The following is a 19,894-nucleotide window of genomic DNA, read 5'->3' as shown; positions in this document are numbered from 1 at the left end:
AGTCTGGCTGGAGGGATGCCTTAGTTTTGCCCTCTCCTTGATGTTATTGTGTTCAGGGAGCATGCTCAGTACTCTGCTTTTGCTCCAGGCTCTTCAAAAGTGGCAGTTGGGTTTAGTTTTTTTTGTTTGTTTGTTTTGTTTCTTTGTATCTTCTGTTCAGAATTTGCCCTAAATGCTGCTGCTGCTGCTGCTGCTCTTGCTAAGTCACTTCAGTCGTGTCCGACTGTGCGACCCCATAGACGGCAGCCCACCAGGCTCCCCGTCCCTGGGATTCTCCAGGCAAGAACACCGGAGTGGGTTGCAATTTCCTTCTCCAATGCATGAAAGTGAAAAGTGAGAGTGAAGTCGCTAAGTCATGTCTGACTCTTAGTGACCCCATGGACTGTAGCCCACCAGGCCCCTCCATCCATGGGATTTTCCAGGCAAGAGTACTGGAGTGGGGTGCCATTGCCTTCTCTGAGGTGGGCTACAAACCACAGGGTTGCAAAGAGTCAGGCACGACTGAGTGACTGAGCAACACTACACGATGTTTTACAGATTTTTTTTTTTTTTTTTTTGGTGAGTGGTTTACTGCTGCTGCTGCTGCTAAGTTGCTTCAGTCGTGTCCGACTCTTCGAGACCCCATGGACTGCAGCCTACCAGGCTCCTCCGCCCATGAGATTTTCCAGGCAAGACTACTAGAGTGGATTGCCATTGCCTTCTCTGGTGGTTTACCGAAGACAACCCAAATCCTCATTTAATATTCTTAATGTGACCATGTCTGCATGGTCCTTTCCCCCCCCACCCCAACCTTTGCTCAGCCAAATACTAGTAGGGATGCAATCCAAACTCCCTGCATGGTGCTACATCATTTGATTCTCCTCACTTAGCCACCGTCATCTCCAGCTCACACTTTAAAAGTGTCTCTCAGGACCATGAGTGCTTCGCTATAAAGCAGCTGTTGGCTCCAGCTTCCAAGCAGCTTTGTAGCTTTGCTCAGTCGTGTCCGACTCTTTGAGACCCTATCAACTCTAGCCTGCCAGGCTCCTCTGTCCATGGGTTTTCCCAGGCAAAGAACACTGGAGTGGGTTGCCATGCCCTCCTCTGTGTTTTGAGGCCCAAGCTGATGCAAAAGTTTGACTTTTCCGCAATATCGATGATATTGGTTTAACGTTGAACAGAAAACTGTTGCTTAGAGTGGATGACGGAACCCTCTGTGGAGCGTGTGTAGGGGTGAGGAGGTGGTGCTGTTGGGATGTGGGTGGGTAGAGGAGTTCTAGAGGCAAAGGAAAAGAACTCAGGCCCTGAGGGATGGGGCTCCACACCTGGAAGCCCGCCTTCATCCTCAGGGCAAGTTTCGGTGCCATCTTCCAAAACAGGCACCAGGCCCTCCCTGCAGAAGCCCTTGGGCGAATTCGTCTACCCTAAGAGATGCAAAAAAGGATTAGACTGGAAGCGACTTCCGGCATGGCCTGCAGGTTTCCACCTTCATCTGTGATGGGAGGAGCCACGAAGTCCCGCCCACCAGCTCTCTACATCTCAGGGCCCTCCTCCCAGGCTACGCCCAGATTGGCTGGAGGATGGCAACTGTGAAGTTCTTGGTAGAGCAGCCTCAGCCAAGTCCTGTGTGAGGGCCTTACTAGAAGTTGGGCGGTGCAGAGAGGCAGGCGCGGCCTCTGGGCAGCTGCTGTGATCAGAGTGCGGCTTGGAGGCAGAGGATTAGACAGAAGCAAGCCTCGTGCCCAGTGTCACGCGGAGCCCAGGCCGCCCTGACTACAGGACTATGCTCCGGTTTATTTCCAGGGCTCTTGCCTTTTGGAGGAAGGTGGACTCGTCGGAAGCAGAGAGGGCGCAGCATCAGAGGCTCCTGGAAGGTACTCACCTCATCCCTTCCTTCCCCTTGAGTACTTAGCGGTGCGTCCCACTCCTAGTTCTAGGCCGCATGAGCCCAGAGGGGCTCTGTGTGTCCCAGGCAGCGCCTCCATGTGGGGAGGGGCGTCCGAGTCCCTGAACACAACCCGGAGCCCCCAGTCTATAGTTAATATGTTGATTGAGAAGCTCCCTGGGGAGCCGTGCCCCACCCTTGCATTTCCCCACACGCCTTTGGAATTTGAGCCTGTGTTATGCGAATGTGTTGCGACTGCCTTTCCATTCAGGGCATCACCCTGAATTGAGGGTGAATCTGCTATGGTTTCACAAAAGCGCGTATTTAGAGGCAAGTGGACAAATCATACATCTGTCCCCGGTCGGAGGGCAGGGGCCGCGTTTAACTTGCTCACCTTTGTGCCCTAAAAACTTGCCCCAGAGTCTGGCACTGAGGGGTGACTCGGGGAGCATTGAGAAGGCGTCATTTTGTTGGTGGGAATCCGGTAAAATGAAAAGATTTGCTGAGAGAGTGGCGGCCCTGCTCTGGTTGCATTAATTCTCTTGTGTACTGAGTGCTTGTCTGTGGCCAAGCACTGGGCTCAGGGGCTGAGGGGCATCCACGTGCTTTAATCTTCAAAAATCTCCCCGAGAGAAGTCGCAGGGTTGTCGATCCGTTGGACAGCGGGGTCAGAGAGACACAGGCAGGGAGGAGCGGACACCAGCCAGTGTCACCCAGACTTCAGGCCCTGCAAACGCTTCCCGACCTCTGCGCTCCCGCAGCAGGCGCTTCATGCCATGGGAGTGAATCCATGGCAGTTTGCCAGAGACGGCTCTTGAGCAGCATTATTCCTTCAGCAGGGCCCCGGCTTCCAGGTGCCCGAATCTCCCTGCAGCTTCTGCAGGAGTTTGAGCCCCATTGAGGTGGCTGAGTCTTAGCTAAGTTTGCGATGGGAGGCTGCTGCTTAGCTTTTAGCTGACACTGCATCATCCATTAATTCCCCTCCTTTTTACCCAAGGAACAACACAGGAGTCTTTGACAAGTTATCATGTGCCTGAGTGGAAGCTGTCTCTTGTATTCATCTTTTTTCAGTGCTATGATTTAAAATAATAAATGTGACTCCTCCCGTTTCTTTTTTCTTTTCTTTTCTTTTTTCAAATTTTCAGGATTTTCTTGGGTTGTGATTCTATAACCTATTATAATCAAAGTATTCCCTAGCCTTCCCCAGTCAGTTCACCCAAGTCTTTGGTCAAGCACCTAAGGCATTGTGGTTCATAGCATGGGTTCTGCAGGCTGACCTCTAGGTTCAGATCCCAAATTATGGCTTACTAGCTGTGTTTGTTCACAAAAATAAAATAAAATAAAATAAACCCGAGTGATTCAGATGCACATTTGGGCTAGATTTAAATCCCCAGATCTCTTTATGTGCTTTGTCTGGTGAGTTGCTCAAGAATTTCCAGATCTGCTCCTCATGCTGTTGTTGATTACAGTAAAATTATATAATAATAATTGATACATTAGACTGTCTAGATGTAGATACCACGATAGCAATTAACATATAAGCTCTAACCGGTGGGTGGGAGGCACTCACAGTTCTAAGCAGTTGATATGTATGTGTGAATTAATATTTATAACAACCTTTTCCCACCAGCTTTATTGAGATATAATTGGCATATAAAATTGTAAGTTTAAGGTGTAAAATGTGATGATTTGATGTATGTATATATTGTGAAATGTTTACACAATAAGGCTAGTTAATGCCTCTATCACCTGATAGAATTATCTCATTTTTTGTGGTGATGAGACAGGCTGAAACCTGGGACCCAAGTTGCTGCAGTGCTGCAATGTTTGCACCTGTACACACCTCTCCTTGAGCAACAAAATGCAAAGAAACTGGGACTAAAAATAACTGCATGCATGTGCTGTTGGGGCAAATTCCAGACCCAAAAGATACAAAGAGACCAATAACACCCAACTGCCGTTTTTGAAGAGCCTGGAGCACAAGCAGGGGGTTGGGAGCAAAAGCAGGATACTGTGCTTGCCCTCTGCACTCATCACCAGAAGGGTGGGCAAACTACCTAAGCCACCTCTTAGGCCTGACCCCTGGACACATCCCCTGCCCTCACTCCACATAAGGAGCCTGCTTGCCACTAGGCTCTGGGAGGGAGGAAGTAAAGACGCCTGTTTGTTTCCTTAGCTACCCACCCCCCCACACCCACCTCCGCTGCATCAAGGGCCCCAATAAAGCCTTGCCTGAATTTTTTGTCTGGCGTCTAGTCAATTTCTATTGATTGGGGAGGCCAAGATCCCTGGCCAGTAAGGTGAGACCATTTAAGATTCACCTTTGTGAATTCACATTGTCATTGCCCTGGTTTTACAGATGAAAACAAATTCAGAGAGGGTAAGAAATGAACCCCAGATTACACAGATTTAGGTAAGCAGGAAGAGCTGTGTGATTTGAAATCAGGTCAGGCTCCAGACTCAGCTTTCTTCACCTCAGAGCCCCACTGCCTTGAGCATGGAGCCAGTGTGCCAAACAGAAATAAATGGTGGAACCAGCATTTCAATTTAAGTAATCTGCCTCCCAAATCCTGTACACTTTACCACTATGTTCTACTCTCATTGTCATCTGTATCTTAAATCTAACCCAATTTATTTTTAGATTTAATTCATTTTCTGCTATATCTTCTTTTGGTATCACCTATGCATGCATGCTCAGGCATGTCTGACTTTTTGCAACCCCATGGACTGTAGCCTGCCAGTCTCCTCTGTCCATGGGATTTTTCAGCCTACTGGAGTAGGTTGTATTTTCCTTCTCCAGATGATCTCGACCCAGGGATTGAACAGGCACGTCCTGCGTCTCTTGCATTGGCAGGCAGTTTCTTTACTACTGAGCCACCTGGGAAGCCCATCTTCCTCTGGTAGGGCTTCATTATAATGTGTCTTTGCTTTGGAGAATAATGAAACCTTTACTCATTTCTTAGGTCACACCAAGTTAAAAACTGTACAAGGAGTCGTGACAAAGTTCTGTAGTAACTATGGCTTGATCGATGAGTTGATCTACTTCAGCGGTGATGTTGTGACTGGCAATGTGCTTCTGAAAGTTGGGCAAAAGGTTACTGCAGTTGTGGAGGAAAATAAAACATCTCATGGATTGAAAGCAATCAAAGTAAGATAAGTTTGGGAACTGTCTCTTTTCCTGGGGGGATTCCAACCTTGTTTCTATTTAGTCAACCTGTCTGAGCAGTGGTTAGGACTTGGCGCTTCCACAGCAAGGGGTCCAGTTTCAATCCCTGGTTGGGGAACTAAGATCCCAAAAGCCACTCAGTGTGGACAAATAAATAAACTCTAAAAAATAAATAAACTCTAAAAATAAATATTTATATTTTTGCTTTTAGGATAATTTAAACCATTGTCAACGTATTTATATATTTATATATAATGTGTTCCAACCAGTTTTGTCTCCTACTGTAACTGAGTCCAAGCTCATTCTACTCATCCCATGACAGGCCAGTAAGTCTAGAAAAAAGGTGTTGGGGCAAGGAAAATTGACTTTATTTGAAAGGCAAGCAAACCGAGAAGATGGCAGACTAATGCCCTAAGGAACGATTGTAATTCAGAGTAGAATTCAAGTTTCTTTCATGCTAGGGAAGAGGGGGAGCAGTGTGCCTAATCAGCTCGTGGACATCCTTCTGATTGGTTGGTGATGAGGAACTGGGTGGTATTTCAGAAGTCAACATTGTTAACCTTATGGTTCCAACTGGTCTGAGGTCTATGTGCTGGTGGTCAGCATGCAATTAACTTCTGCCGGCTGCTGGGGGTTTCAGTATCTGCTGAAAAGCTCAAAGGATATGGCTCAGAATATTATCTATAGTCCTTGTGGAGGAACTGAAGGGCCTTGTTTTATGGCTAAACAATTATTTTGTCTTACTTGACGGTTTTCCTTTCTGCGTTTTCTTACTTCTCTGATTAAATTTGCTCTTTGGAAGTTGGAGAAGGCTTAGGAAGCTAAAGCTTTTCTATAAACAAGAGGCAGGGTGCAGGGAGGGGGGGACAGAGGGTCTGTTTCCAGGAAAGGCCCACAGGGTCCCGCTTGGTTTCACTATAAAGTATGGATTTTTGTTATATAACTTGGTTGATGGAAAACATTGAAATTTCCTTTGTGCCTTTCTTTCTTAAATGGTTAAGATATATGTTGTTATTAGTAGTAGTAGTATCTCTATTATTTAGATAGCAGCTCTCAACTGAATGCTTAATATAAACTTTCTCTAAATTTGGAAAGTTTTATATACACATAAAATAATACAGAAATAATTCTAACTCTAGGATGAAAAAGCAAAAATCCCCTTTCATGCCCTCCTGGGCAACTTTTATTCCTTAGTCATGGTGCTTTTATGAATTGTTGACATACTTGTGATTATTTGAGGGTGCATTAGTAATATATACATTATTAAATTTTCCTTCAAATGGTGCATAGATATTTATGCATAGTAAAAACATCTGGAACAGGGTGAGTACCAGAGTATAATATGGTCAATGCTTATCTTTAGAAAGGTATTGGGTTTACAGATTATGTATAATTGGTTTTTGCTTTTTTCTTTTCTCTGCCTTGTATTTTTTGTACAATGAACATGTATTATTAGTGTAATTAGCAAAGAAAAATATAAAGACCTTTTCATTTTCAATAATAAAACTTTTGAATGCCTCTCTGTTGTAGATAAATTAAGTCCTAATTTGACTTGTCTTTTAGAGCTATGCCCCCCGCCACCTTTATTTTCCCAACTTTTTGTCATGTTTTATAACCCTCTCCCACCAAGTGCCATGATCTGAAATCTTGATTTTCCTCCTTATTCACTACTTTGCCATGTGTTTTCTCTCCTCCTTTGCTATCTCCCTTGTCCTCAGCCCTGTTCTCATTTGCTAGTAAAATCTTTCTCTTCTTTCACAGCCTAGATCAAGTCCTACTTTCTCCAAGAAATTGTCCTGTATTCTCTGAATCGTAAATTCTTTCCTTACTGGGAATTCCCAAAAGCCAGTTTTTGCACATATTCTTACTATTTGTCATAACTTGCTTTGAATTCATTATTTTTGCATTTTACTCCTCTTTGGTTATGAATTCGTACAGCCAGGAATAGTATCTTTTATTTTTGCATCTAATATGGTCAGTGCATTTAATTTGTTGGTGTGCAAATAATGTTTTCAGACACATTTTTAGAGATATACGACAGTATAACAAAGTGTGAACCCTCATTTAAACTATGGACTTTAATTAAATATAACTAATATTGGTTCATCAATCGAACAAATGTACTGATTGAACAAATGCAAGATACTAGTAACAGGGGAAACTGCGAGTGCAGAAAAGGAATATATGAGAAGCTCACGACTGAGTGACTGAACTGAATTGAACTGATGCTTAATTTTCCTAAACTGCTCTAAAACATAAAATTAAAAATATATGAAGCTCAGGCATTATTTTATCATCTCATGTCTATGATGTTTGCTACGTAAAATACATTCACCACTGTTTGTTACAGTTATTTAAACTATTTCTTAAACAACAATGATTTAAGCATATGTTTCTGATTTTTAAACTTTTGTTATGTGTGAAGTAAATGTTTCTTCTTCTCGTAGGTAGATGCTTTCTGTGATAATAGCCATGGTGATGAACTGCCAGACTCCTGTACTAGAATCTCACTTGGCTGTATGAACTCTCTGATGGAAGGTGTTGAGTTCATTCATCACACAGCTTACTTCTCTCTAGATGTTGTTTGTAAAGGTACAATTTATATATATATATATATATATTTTTTTTTTTACTAGATTGCTGAAATGTTCCTTTAATAAGCAATGCAAAAGAGATTTTTGGAAATGCCAGATGTATACACAAGATACTTTTCACAAAGACATTTCAAACATTGTAAATCATCTCTTCTTAAATGCTCCAACTTTGTCTTTTTTATTAATTAAACTTTTTATTTTATATTGGGGTATAGCTGATTAACAATGTTGTGATAGTTTCAAGTGGACAGTAAAGGGGCTCAGCCAAAAAAGTTAAAAATTTAAAATTTAGGTTTTACCTATTTTTTAATTTTATAGATTGCATTTGAAGATGGTTATAGGCATCATTTCCAGGGTCAAATTTGTGACATGGTTAACACTAATTGGTAAGAGGATTTAATTACTTCTCCATTGTCCTTCACTCCAAGTGGAAGCTCTTTAATACTTGAGGTGTATTTTTGGAGTTGAAAATTATGTACAGCAAGGGACAGATGCGTTATATTTTTAAAAGTTCATCCTGTCATTTGTTGCATTCTCATTTATTAGATGTAATCACTAGTATTTGTGTAATTTTTCCATTCCTATAGGCATTGAATTTCTAATCTAACTGAAAAATACTATTAATACAAGTATACAGGGATAATGTTTTTTTTATTCTTCAAAAGCTTTAAAATAAGGTTTGGAAGTAGCCTTGTACTTTTCTGTTGGCTCACAAACTGGCCCTGTACATGGAAAACAAGGAGAGACCTATAAAGAGGCAGGCCACTCTAGATGGGTAGGGAGCAAGTTTAATAAGCAAGGGAGTTTAATGTATGAGCCTTATTTTGAGTGCACAAGTAGATCTATACCCTCCCCTGCCAGAATGTCAACACTTTATACAGAGGGTTTGAGAGAGTTCAGTCACAAATACCACCCAAATGGTCTCAGTGATACCTTACTCTGTCAAGGCTGTGTCCTTGAAACGTGGGAACGGTAGGTGGAACGTACATTCCAAGGACCATGGAAGAGATGAGGAGCCTCCAAGTGCCCAGGTCCAGTTTGTGGGTCAACCGTGGTTATGTCTTCTCAGTAATCTCCAACACATTCCAAGCGTGTGTGTATGTGTGTGTCCATTAATTATCAGGTATAACATTTTGTTATTTTATGCCTAAAGCAATTGTTGGTTTGTTGATGCTATTTCAATGTATTAATTCAACTCAAGATAGAGTGCTAGATATTGGCAAGACCAAGATAACTAAGACTTTACTAAACCCCGCCTGCAAAGAGCTGATAGTTCAATTGGGAGAGACTGACATTAAAAGAATGTGTTTTTTTTACAAAAAAAAAAAAAAAAACAAAAAAACACATTACTGCATAGAGGAGAGAGAATGATTGACTGCTATGGAGAGAACTGGGAAAGGCTGCCTGGGTGAGGTGCTTTCCCAGCTGGTCTCTGTACCCCTGCAACCCTTGCCAGGCTGGATTTTGAAAGATGAATATAAGTAAAAATATTGCACCTAAGTCCAAAGAGAAGTCCCCAAAAATGATTGTCTGGTGGCAGCTAGGATCTTAAGAGCCATTTAGTCAGAAATACCTAATGCTAAGATAAGATGCCCCTTGGATTGCTAAGTTCCAAAGGCAATCTCTTGGTCCCTATAAACCATGTCAATAGGAAGTCACCACCAATGGCAGCCCTTACTAGGAGAACTCTTCTCAAGATGGGAAACACTTGAACATGTTGGTAATGCCAAAGGGATTAATTGAAAGTGAAGAAGAGAGCAGGAAGGACTGATAAAACACAGTCCCTGGTTGTAAAGAGAGGATGGGACTCAAAGCATAGGTGGAGGGATTTACTGCTGCAAAATAAATCGAGTGAATTGAAGTAATAGACTTCCTAGGGTGAAAGAGAGTAGATGAAAAAGAAGACTTGAGCACCTAACCAGTCCTATTTAGAAATGTCAGAATAGCTGTTTTTAATCTAATTATAAAACCCAATGAACATGGTAAAAACTTGTTACAACTTAAAACATAATAGGAATCTGCTGCTGCTGCTGCTAAGTCGCTTCAGTCGTGTCCGACTCTGTGCGACCCCATAGACGGCAGCCCACTAGGCTCCCCCGTCCCTGGGATTCTCCAGGCAAGAACACCAGAGTGGGTTGCCATTTCCTCCTCCAATGCATGAAAGTGAAAAGTGAAAATGAAGTCGCTCAGTCGTGTCTGACTCTTAGCGACCCCATGGACTGTAGCCCACCAGGCTCCTCCGTCCATGGGATTCTCTAGGCAAGAGTACTGGAGTGGGGCGCCATTGCCTTCTCCAATAGGAATCTAAAAGAAGGAAAAATTGTGTTGATTTTTTTTGTTTTGTTCCACATCATGCTGAGTCCATGTATGTTCTTTCCTTGTTTATGTTCATTCAACAGATACTTGAGTAACTCACTCTGTTCCAGGTACAGTTTTCATAATGCTTAAATTCTAATGAGGTAGAAAGAGGTAGAACTCAGACAATACGCAAGTAAACCTCCCCCAGCTCCCCCCCAAAAGAGATACAGATTGTTTTCTGCTCTCCAGGACTTGAGGAAGGCATTGTGATAGTAAAACTGGGAGTAGAGTGAGGTGAGCTTTACTATAGACAGCAGGTTACCGAAGGCCTCTCTGAGGAGGTGACACATGAGCCGAGACCTGAGGGAGACGAAGGAACCACCTGGGAAAAATATTTCACAGGGAAGAAATATGAGAAAATTCCTGATGTGGAAAAATGCTGGCATTTCCTCGGAAAAGAAGGGTGGGCAGGATGGCTGGAGCATCGTGAGTAGGCATCATATCTGTGTCAGCAGCTTAAGTTCATCGTTTGTTTTTAGTTTTTTTTTCAGAGTGTCTTTGGGTTTTTACAAATCCAAGTGCTTAAACATTACCCTCATGCCTCTCCTCAGTCAACCCCCCACCCCCATCTCCAAGGCAAAATACAGTTTTGAGTTTTTTTTCCCCACCATATATTTAATTTGCCAGTCTAGAATTTTACAGATATAATGAAATCAGACATATATACTTCTTTGTTTAATACTTTTTTACTCAGAAGGGTATTTTTATTTATTTTTTAAGAAGGGTATTTTTAGATTCATCTATGTTGTTGGCATGTGTCTGTAGCACATTCTATATATCAGTTTCTCCATTTTCCTATTGAAGGTCATGTTGGATTCTGTCAGCTTTTGGCTATTATGAATAAAGCTGCTAAAAAACATTCTTATACAAGTCTTTTTTGTGAACCTGTGATTTTCTTTGTCAGGGCTAGATTCTTAGGACTAGGCTTGAAACTGCTGAATCATAGTTTCAGGATAATGATAAATCTAGGGAGCTATGGGTTGAAAAATTAGGGATGGTTTTACTGAAAAAGTAAAGTTTCAATAAAGACCTTAAAGAGAAGAGTAAGGAGGTAAGCTACACAGGGATTTATAGATCATATTAAGGATTTTGCCTTTTTAGGGGGGATGAACTTTGAACAATGATGTGATATGAAGTGAGTTATGTTTTAAGGTGTTCGCTCTGGCTGTCCTGCTGAGAACAGGTTACATGGGACAGGGATGGAATTGGGAACACAAGTTACGAATCTATTGCAATAGTCCTGGTGAGAGATGATGGAAACTTGGCTAAGATTGGTAGAAAGGAAGGCTGTAAGGATTGTTTTGATTTTGGAAATACTTTGAAGTTAGAAATGAAAGTATTGGCTGATGGACCGGACATTTGGTGTGAAGGAAAGTGGAGTCAGGAGTTACTCCTAAGTGTTTTGCTGGAACAATGGTAAGGGTAGAGTTTCCATTTTTCAGATATGGAAAGACCAAGGAGCAAAACTGGGTGCATGAGAAGACTAGCAAGAGCTCAGCTTTAGACATAATAATTTGAGTAAACATTTGGATATATGAATCCAAAATTGGTTAGAGCTCCAGTTACTGGAATTATCAGCCTATGGATATTATAGAAAGCCACACAAAGGAAATGTGGAGAGAAAGAAGACAAGAGGTCCCTTGTGTGGTCTTTGGTCCTTCTAAAATTTAGCTGTGATGGAACCAAGGAGAAGAAAGGGCTATGATGGAACTAGAAAATGCTGGATCATAGGGTACAGAAATGTTTAACTTTAATAGATATTGCCAGCTTTCTGAAGTGGTTGTATCAAGTTTCACTTTCAGTAGCAGCATTCGATAATTATAATGGCTTTAGATGCTCCATGGTACATTTGGGCACTGTGACTCACTTTTAACTTGTGTAAAATCTGTAAAGATTTGTTGACAGTTGAAAAATTTAAATTATATAGAGTTCATTGTTGGTCCAAAACACTTGAGAAAATTGTTTCTTCCTGTAGCAATATGTTCTTCTGCTATCAGTTCAGTTCAGTCACTCAGTTGTGTCTGACTCTTTGTGACCCTGTGGACTGCAGCACGCCAGGCTTCCCTGTCCATCACCAACTCACAACTTGAAGTCAGGAGAGAGAATCAATGCCTAAAAGATTATAAACGTCCTTTCTGACAGGAAGACAGGTTACCTGTTTTTAAATGTTTAAAATGGAACTTCATTGTCATAGAATCTACTTTAGGGTATTCCAGCATCAAAGTAACTTGTGAAATTTCACATGACAACATTGTGAGATAATTCCAACTTGATTTCTCTCCCTGGTGGTTTTAGATTTTGAGCCTTACCAGGGTGACCGAGTAGAAGTTGTATTTTCCATCCAGCCAGACACACAAAGCAGAAAGGCCCTCTCAGTGAAGCCTCTGAGACACAAGCACGTGCACAAGGTAATTCATCTGATGTTGCCCTTGTTTGTTTTGACTTAGCCTGTTTGTGGTGATAATTTGCTGCTTGGGATTCTATTGGTTGGCTTGGGAAACCTAAAAGAAAATACATTCTTTGCCAAAGAGTTTATTTTTTTTATTGAAAAGGTGGTGCTTCTGAAAGGAAATAATTAAAGAATAATATTGAAGACATATATAATTAAGATCTAAATTATACAGTTTATATGAGAGATATTAAAATGTTGAGAGCAACAGAACAGAAAACAAATCATGTTCAGGGAATTGCTGGGGAAGAATGAATGGCAAGGGTGAAGGGACTAGATCTTACAGTAAACACTGGGTGTGGTTTGGGTCATGGAGACTAATAGAAATTCAGTTTGCAGGGTTTCCCTGGTGGCTCAGCTGGTAAAGAATCCTCCTGCAATGCGGGAGACCTGGGTTCGATCCTTGGGTCGGGAAGATCCGCTGGAGAAGGGAAAGGCTACCCACTCCAGTACTCTGGCCTGGAGAATTCCATGGACTATATAGTCCATGGGTTTGCAAAGAGTCGAACATGACTAAGCGGCATTCACTTTCACTTTTCACAGATGAAGCTTGAAATGTGACAGAGGAAGTGGGGGAAATGATGTTCTATTTACCACCACATTCCTTTCTTCCTCAATCCTTTTCACTCTCACTGCTATAACTGTGGAGGTTAATGGACAGAGTATGTTATATTTAGAGCAGGGTTTCTAATACTAGACTTGAATCCACAGAGATTCTGACTGAATTGATGTGAGATGGGGTCTCAGCATGAGTAGTTTTACAAAGCCCTCCACTCTGGTGTCTCAAATGTGCCAGCCATGGTGGGAATCACTGATTTGGAGTGACCTACAGATTAAATCCCAGAGAAGGCAATGGCACCTCACTCCAGTACTCTTGCCTGGAAAATCCATGGATGGAGAAGCCTGGTAGGCTGAAGTCCATGGGGTCGCTAAGAGTCAGATACGACTGAGCGACTTCACTTTCACTTTTCACTTTCATGCATTGGAGAAGGAAATGGCAACCCACTCCAGTATTCTTGCCTGGAGAATCCCAGGGACAGGGGGAGCCTGGTGGGCTGCCATCTATGGGGTCGCACAGAGTCAGACACGACTGAAGCGACTTAGCAGCAGTAGCAGCAACAGATTAAATCCAGGCTTCCCAGGTGACTCAGTGGTAAAGAATCCACCTGCCAATGTAGGAGACACTGGTTTGATCCCTGGGTCAGGAAGATTCCCCTGGAGAAGGAAATGGCAACCCACTCCAGTATTCTTGCCTGGAGAATCCTATGGACAGAGGAGCCTGGAGTGCTGCAGTCCATGGAGTTGCAGAGTCAGACAGGACTTAGCAACTAAACAACAGATTATATCCTGAGTGAGGAGGTACAGACCTTGTGAAAGTACACGAGCCTTTTACATAAACATTTGCATTATTTGTAATTACAGGTCTGCATTACTAGCCTGCAGGGAAGAAATGGGGTGCTAGATGATACTATCTTTTTCACCCTGGAATCTCTGAAAGTTCCTGATGGCTACGAACCTCAAGTATCTGACATGGTCGATGCAGTTGTGGTGGAGAGTGTTCAGTCCTGCTATGTTTGGAGAGCAATTTCTATGACTCTAGTGAAAAAGGGGTAATAAGAAAGCAACATTTTTATTCCCTGTGCATCTTTTCTTCTCTTGGCAATATACGGCTTGGTTTAAATGTATTCTGGAAAAAAAAATAGCTTAGTAAACCTCAACAGTTAATTCAAAGACAACCTTTAAAATCCTCTGTGGTCTAGCTAAATGGAATGCATCTTCTGAAGGGTGTTTAGCATTTTTCATTATTGATTAAAGACATTTTCATCTTTATCCTTTGTAATAATTTATGTTCATGATTTCCTATTTTTAGTAGATGTGTTTATTTTTAAAAATTAATCTACATTCTGTGATTTTTTTTCACCTTTCAGAGTTTCTAATCCAAGAAATGTTTCTTTAGAACTCATGTGCTTGTGTTATAGGTTCAGTGGGACTACCATCTAGTGGTTGATTCCCCACTTTATGGTTGGGTAGTTGGAGTCAATATTTTCTAGATTTTAGATAGTCACCCATTGGTCCACTTCAGCAATAGTGATTGACTCCTAGGTGCTAGGGTTATAACCTTGAACACAATGGCCAAAATTCTGTGCCCTGATGGAACTTGTGTCCTGTGAATGCCCACCTGGCTTCCTGACCTATGAAGTCTGCAGATAGAAAGGGGCCAGTGGGTGCTGCTGCGGCTCCAGATCCCTAGGAAAGTGGTTATTCCAAAGCAGCACCATACTTTGTGGGAATTACAGAAAAGTCCACCACTGGACTTGAAAGATGCATGGGCCGTGGATTCTGCCAGCTCCCCACTGAATTCTCCTGTTTGGTTGGCATAGAAGACTGTTCTTGGAGAGTGACAGTGGATTGTTGTAAATCTGGTTGTTGGTGATTCGATCCTAGTTGCCAGTTCACAAATTTCCTCAATGGAGTGAGCGAATCGTGTCAGCACCTGGTGTGCAGTGGTGGGAGTAGGGGAGAGAGCAGAATACTTTTCCTTCATCCTTTTGGCAAATTCCAGAATCTGTCCGCTTTCACAGGGCTGGCCCAGCAGAGCTTTACGTTGGACATTTTGCTTCAGGGCTATATCAACTCTGAGGTCTTTGCCACCTCAAGGATACAGGGTCCTTGATCATCTGATCCTCGTCAGTGCAGCACCTGGTCTCCCTAACTGAACAACATCATGGTGCTGGGACTGGGGAGCAGAAAGTATGAGTCTGGCTTGTATTAGAAACGGGGTTTTAATAAGTTCCATGCAAACACAGGGACCTGTCACCACACACTTCTGGCACTCCAGTGTTGTGTGGTAGAGCTTCCCAGCCTGAAGTGCTGATATGCGGATTCCCTTCAGCTCATTCAGGGGATACACGCAACAGGAAAAAAAATAAGACAATCATCTTGAGCTGCCAACTACAGTCCTTGGGCCAAATCTGAACTGTGCCTTTTTTATTTTAATCAGTTTTATTGAGATGGAGGGCTTCCTTGGTAGCTCAGCTGGTAAAGAATCTGCCTGCAATGCAGGAGACCCCGGTTCGATTCCTGGGTCAGGAAGATGCCCTGGAGAAGGGAAAGGCCACCCATTCCAGTATTCTGGCCTGGAAAATTGCATGGACTGTATAGTTCATGGGGTCGCAAAGAGTCGGACACGACTGAGCGACTTTCACTGAGATGAAATTCACATAATATACAATTCACCCAATTCAAGTGTACAATTCAGTGGTTTGTAGTATATGTGCAGTGGTATTCAACCATTGCCACAATCTTAATTTTAGGACATTTTCACCCCCACTTAAAAACACCCCATATCAGAAATAAAAATCAGATTGTATATTTCACCTTTTTGATACAGTCATAGACACATTCACTCCATTCACTACATCTTAAAGTTAGCTCTGGACTTCCCTGGTAGTCCAGTGGTTAAGAATCCACCTGCCAATGCAGGGGACATAGGTTTGATCCCTGGTTCAGAAATATCCCATGTGCCACGAGACAACTAAGCCCATGTACCCCAACTATCGAGCCTGTGCTCTAGAACCCATGTGCCACAACTGCTGAGGCCTGCATGCCCTTGAGCCTGTGCTCCACAACAAGAGAAACCATTGCAATGAGAAGCCCATGTGCCACAACTACAGAGTAGCCCTCACTTGGCACAACCAGAGACAGCCTGCATGCAACAATGAAAACAATGAGCCCAGCACAGCCAAAAATAAGTAAATAAATAAATATTAAAAAAATAAAGGTAGCTCTTCAAGTGGTTCTGAAGCCCTATAAGCATTGAGACCCAAGTGCAAATGTTCAAGTGGTCACACTTATAGATGGTATCAGATGCCACTTAAAATCTGAATTTCAAATGTCTACTCTCACCCAGGTGTGCGGCCTACATTCCTTAAATGTGTAACCAGTCACCTGCTGCAGTCTATCTGGAGCTCAAACTCAACTGTCATAAACAACTTTTCACCTGCCATCTCTGGAGCAACACCTTGGACTCACTATATTCTATGCCTAGTGACTAGGACCAGCAAATTCTTCATTCACAGGTGACATGCATTACTCTTAAAACATGCTTCATGGCTTCCTTTTGCATTATTCTTGCTGATGCTATTCACCCTTAGAATTTCATCTCTATAATCTTTACAATTCCTTTTTTTGCCTGTAAAAATTACATCTATTTCAGACTCAAGGGAAACATATGTGAAATAGACATGTAAACAGAATATCAGTTAGGACACTGTTCATTAGTTTCAAGTTCCACACATCATATTACTTTCTTATAGTATCTAAGAGCACTATTTCTACTACATTAACCAGAATGTATGACAAATGCTCTAAAATGGTGGCCATTTGGTATAAGAATGGGACTGGGGCTCTGCTGTCAGGGAGTGGGGTGAAGAGAGCAAAATGGTCATGAATTTTGACAGATACATCCTCACAGCATCGGGCTAGGAGCTTAAATCCACAATCTCATTTAATCCTCAAAAGCACAGTCAGAGATAGGGAGTACAGCGTTAGTAAACATAGGCACAGAAAAGTCAAGTGATTTTGAAAAGGACAGAGGCCTTTTAACAAATATATAGTACTGGGAATCAATCATGCTTGTCTGTCACCAACCTTGCAAACTCAGTACATTTGAAAAGTGGAAATTCTCCCTGCAGGGGTCTAATGGTTTTCACTTAATTCATTCAACCAGCCTTTTAAAAATAACAGGCTGGATACAATACACCCAGTGCAAAGCTGAGGGAAAAAAAGAGGTTGTGGCTTAGCCTTTTTTTGGTCAATGACACTGTTGATCTAATGTGAAAGGTAAATATGATCACTTAGGTAATCATGAAAGTAAAAATTATGATGGACTGGGAAGGAAGAAATAGGCTGCTCTGAAAGTGATATAATAGTGGTGATGGGGACCATGTTAGGTTAGGTGTCAGGGAAGACCATATTGAGTAGAGGGGATGATATATGCAAAGATTTTGAAGCAGAAAAAAGCTTGGTGCATTTAAAAAAAATATTTGGCTACACCATGTCTTAGCTGTGGCACTTGGGATCTAGTTCCCTGACCAGGGATTGAACACGGGCCCCCTGCATCAGAAGCGCAGAGTTTTAGCCGCTGGACCACCAGGGAAGTCCTTTGGTGCATTTTAAAGACTTAAAAAGCCTTGGGATTGGCCAAATGACTTGATACAGTCAATGGGATGTGAAAGTATGTGATGTGAGTAAGTGCCTCTGATGTTCTGGTGATCCACCATGCAAAATGCATACCCAGTTCATCCTAGGCCCAGAATGACAGCACACAGCTGATCTGAATCCAGCCTGCAGCTGGAGCCAAACCCAGACAACTCATATCTGCAACATGGCTCCCTAGGCAAGAACTGACAAACCCTAGCTCATGAGCAATGTGCAGAATTGTAAATGTACAAATAAATGCTTATTATCATAGAGACCACTGAGTTTGGGACATTATTGTTGCAATAGCTAATACAGACTTTTAACAGAAATAAGTGACCCTCACTAATACACCCAGACACATGCACACACTATCTGCTCTGCACTGGTTCATCATCAGGCTTGACTAAAACAAGAACAGGAAAATGATGACTAGGAATCTATGCAGGGTGTAAAGCATGATTATTAACTATAACACTAGATGATGAGCAGTTGGATAGTAATTTTGTCTTTGAATTTAAACCAGGCTGCTACTATTGGCTGCACTGCTCCAGGCTTTTTAATAAAGCCATTATACAACATATTTCAGTTATCCTGCAAAAGTATTTTACTTTTTAAAAAAGGTAGGATAAGAGCACAATACAGTAGCAAATAGAACTGCATTGACAAGCTACCGCCTTCATGATCCAATTTCTGGCTTAGAGAAACCTCAGGTCTTATCTAGAATATGTTTTTTCTTCACAGTCAATAAGATAATGGCACTTAAACACATTATAGTTCCCTCTCCTATTTAGCCAGGGGATTTTTATTGCTGTAATGCTTCCCACTTCTTAAGAGCTTTTGGGAAACAAAACTTTTAAAGGTGAGATTTTACCATACAGACTTTTGGGTGACATTGATAAGCATCTACAAAAGAGAAAATTACATTGATATACTGCCATTTGTTAGTGATTGAACTGGTCTAGTATCTGCGATTTCATTAAAATATATCTGATGGCACTTAAGCATTATTGAAAGATAAGAACATAAATGCATTCTAAATGAGTTGTTCATGAAATCTAGAGTCCTTTCCACTGTGCGGGGAGTCTTTCTTATAGGACAATTACATTTCTTGTTCTTATATGGGTTGGTAGAGGAAAAAAACTTTACTCTCTTATGTTCTGTAACTGGGATATAGAAATTAAACTGATAAAAGCAAAATTAACAGGAGAAAATGCATGCAAACTTATTTTAATTATATGTGCACAAAGGTTTGACAGAAAGAAAGTGAAAAATCCAGGAAGCTGTTAGACTTGACAGTTTATATACCATGGAAACAAAAGGAGATAAATTATGAAGAAGTGGCTAGACAAAGGAAAGTTGGAGGGCGGTGTTGGGCTTCTAGGGGCAGTAAATTGGAGGAAGGTAAATATGTGGGAAATTATATGGGTATTTCAGTAAGGAGTTCTTTTCTGTGTGCGCAGACTCATCTCAATGCCATGTTTCATGTCCAGTGATAAGGGTTGTTTTCCCCCTCCTAGTACTAGAGGAGAAGGGACACCTTCGAAAGGAAAAAGTATGTCCTGCTTTAGGCACATAGGAGAAAGGCAAAGAGCTCTTCCTGTATTTGCTTTTTCTCAATTGCCTGAAACTCAAAATAATTCTTGGGGTCCCCAAGTGGCTCAGTGGTAAAGAATCCACCTGCCAATGCAGGAGATGCAGGTTTTGGGAAGATCCCCTGGAGGAGGAAATGGCAACCCACTTCAGTATTCTTGCCTGGGAAATCCCATGGACAGAGGAGTCTGGTGGGCTGCAGTTCATGGAGTTGCAAAGAATTGGGCACACCTGAGCGCGCGCACGCGCGCGCACACACACACACACACACACACACACACACACAATAATTCTTATGCCAAAGTGGCATATTTAGAGTGGCATGTTCTCATCCCCTTCAGGTTTGTAGAATTTTAAACCTGGAAAAGGCTTTGTAAACTCTCTAATGTAGTATATCTTAAACTTTTGTGAATCATTAATGACTTTGAGAATGCAGTGAAACCTATAAACCACCTCCCTAGAAACAATTTCAAATAAAATTTAGTGTATAATTACATAGAGTTCAGACTCTCCTGAAACATGTCTATGGACACCTTATGAGTCTCAAAATGATTCTCAGAAAAGGAGAATCAGTTTTCCCTGTCCTTGTCTAGTTAATGCTCCAGTGTCCTATGGGCCTAGTGGCAGCCAAAAATAAAATGAGAGCCTGGGTGATTGCATGATTACTGTTT

The 19,894-nt window shown here is 41.9% G+C and overlaps 1 protein-coding gene across 1 annotated transcript; it reads left to right on the top strand.

Annotated features, from left to right (window-relative positions):
- The first annotated feature begins 1,523 nt into the window (after positions 1-1,523).
- On the top strand, positions 1,524-14,261 carry CT55 (cancer/testis antigen 55). Its single transcript, XM_002699569.5, has 5 exons — positions 1,524-1,853; positions 4,828-5,012; positions 7,478-7,622; positions 12,278-12,390; positions 13,854-14,261. The coding sequence occupies exons 1-5, from the start codon at positions 1,763-1,765 to the stop codon at positions 14,043-14,045; spliced, it is 726 nt and encodes a 241-aa protein (XP_002699615.1). The 5' UTR covers positions 1,524-1,762; the 3' UTR covers positions 14,046-14,261.
- The last annotated feature ends 5,633 nt before the right edge of the window (positions 14,262-19,894 follow it).

Source organism: Bos taurus, chromosome X (assembly GCF_002263795.3).
Source record: "Bos taurus isolate L1 Dominette 01449 registration number 42190680 breed Hereford chromosome X, ARS-UCD2.0, whole genome shotgun sequence".
In the NCBI taxonomy this organism is placed as follows: Eukaryota; Metazoa; Chordata; class Mammalia; order Artiodactyla; family Bovidae; genus Bos; species Bos taurus.
The sequence above is the reverse complement of the archived record's forward strand: the minus strand, read 5'-3'. Positions and strand labels throughout refer to the sequence as shown.